General features: G+C 31.8%; 1 protein-coding gene across 1 annotated transcript; it reads left to right on the plus strand.

Moving 5' to 3' along the window:
• Positions 1-324: 324 nt before the first annotated feature.
• LOC136972533 (techylectin-5A-like) lies at positions 325-1956 on the plus strand (the record flags this gene model as incomplete). The annotated part of the gene is made up of 3 exons (XM_067267120.1): positions 325-435; positions 1594-1699; positions 1792-1956. Coding segments are annotated over exons 1-3 (343 nt in total), but the record flags the coding sequence as incomplete, so codon positions are not given.
• Between the last annotated feature and the right edge of the window lie 87 nt (positions 1957-2043).

Here is a 2043-nt window from a genome sequence, read left to right on the forward strand (position 1 = left end):
GACTGAAAATTTCGATAAATCAGTAATTGTTTTAGGCAAAAAAGGTAACGTCGTTGAACATGTCTGTTGCAATTTGGTTGTGGGGAATTCTTTTACTTTCCTCCGAACTTCGGATATCTTGGACAGAAAATACTACATGCGTGAGTAACGATGTGTTCACAAAACTCAAAGAAATAGACAAACTCATTGATCAGAGTAAGTTTTCTAAGCAGTTTTTTAATTTAGTCAATGAATTTTATAAATTAATTTGATACATTTATCAGTCATAGGATTTCCTTCGAAAATAAGGCAAATACCGACGGATTGTACCGATATTCAAAAAGGCAAGGTAAAGAAAAGTCTGGCATTTACGAAATACGAGTTATGAAAAATCAAACAACACCTATTTGTTTCAAAGTGTATTGCGATATGAAAACAGACGGCGGTGGATGGACGGTGAGTAAAATAAACTCGTGTGTTATCATCAATTTGTTTAATAGCAATAAACGCTTTAATTTCGCAATTACAGTATATTTTCGATTATCGGGGTTAACGACGGGAAAAACATGCACGGGAAATCGAACCCTTATTACTTAGAAGGAAATAGGGTGATGGACACTGTTCATCAGAAGCTGTATTTCACAATTTTTACTTTTCCTGCTCTGCTTTATACAACAGAGGGAAAGTATGGCGATCGTTAAAAAAATATGACCTAGAGTTATACATTTTTGAACCAATTACACCTTTAAACGTCGGGAATTGCAAAGTATTTGAGAATTTTTTCTGTATGTATGGAACGTTAGTGTATGGGAGAGGAATTTGTTCATCCTGTTTGAAGCTTATTAAGTTCCGTGCTTTTTGTCGAAAATGTCTGAAATTTTGCACAAAGGTTTGTGTATTAGGGGGACTGACGTTATTTTATCTTTCTGGTTAAAGTTCGACAAAATAACGAAATAAATAAGACTCGTGTATCATATCTCGAGTATGGTCAGACTTGACAATTTTACTCGTTATTTGCATTTATAATTGTTTATATAACTAATTCCTACTTTGAAAATTAAGCTTTTTGTCATTTTATAACAATTAAAACTATAAAAATATTTTAAATAAAATATCATAACAGATAGGAGCCACACACACAGTTTTAAATGTTTCCGAGAGAGTTAAGGAAGTTAAGCGACGTTTCTGGTTGGTTTTTTCATACAGACGTCATCGTTTCTTTACACAAATTTTTTCTCAACAAACAGTTTGGCGGAATTTTTGTTTGGCAAATTATGTGTAAAAAGAGATGCTTCGTGATTAATCCGCCCAGGAATAATCGACAGCGCACTGTATTTTCCGAAAATATTCCCTTCTTACGTTCAAATAAAGCAATCGTACCTAGACCAGAGTCGACCCCGCAAGTATGGTGAAGGTCTTTCCTGTTTTATAAAATACATCTGTGAAACTCGATTACGTTAACTATATTCGACTCGAATGCGACATTTGAAAGAATCTGATAGGCTGAAAAACAGCAATACCTTATAGAAATGTTTAGAATCTGTTAAGAAATATTGTTCGTTACTTAATTAATTTGATATTATTACGTTTAATTATACTAATTATATTTTAAAGGTGTTCCAAAGAAGAGGAGATTTTAAACAACCTGTTTCATATTTCTATAAAGATTGGAAAAGTTATGCGGAAGGATTCGGAAAATTGGACGAAGACTTTTGGTTAGGTAATCAATTCTAATTACACAAGTTTATCCACGATTTATTCAAATTTTATCTGGTTAAACAAATTTACTGAATACACGAATGCATATTTTAGGCAATGAAAAATTATATTATTTAACAAATCAAGGAAACTATTCTCTCAGGATAGATATGAAAGACAAAGAACATAAGACTTCATATGCCAAATATAGAGAATTTAGAATTGGGAATAAAGAAAATTTGTATAAGTTACATGTAAGCGGTTATAGCGGTAATGCTGGTAAGTTAAAGTTCACGTAATAATTTATTGCAAGTTCACTGATAATTAAAAAAACATTATTTAAAATGTTTTTGGCATTTATAATGA

Source organism: Centruroides vittatus, unplaced genomic scaffold, assembly GCF_030686945.1.
Source record: "Centruroides vittatus isolate TY-2023 unplaced genomic scaffold, ASM3068694v2 contig_2958, whole genome shotgun sequence".
Lineage (NCBI taxonomy): Eukaryota > Metazoa > Arthropoda > Arachnida > Scorpiones > Buthidae > Centruroides > Centruroides vittatus.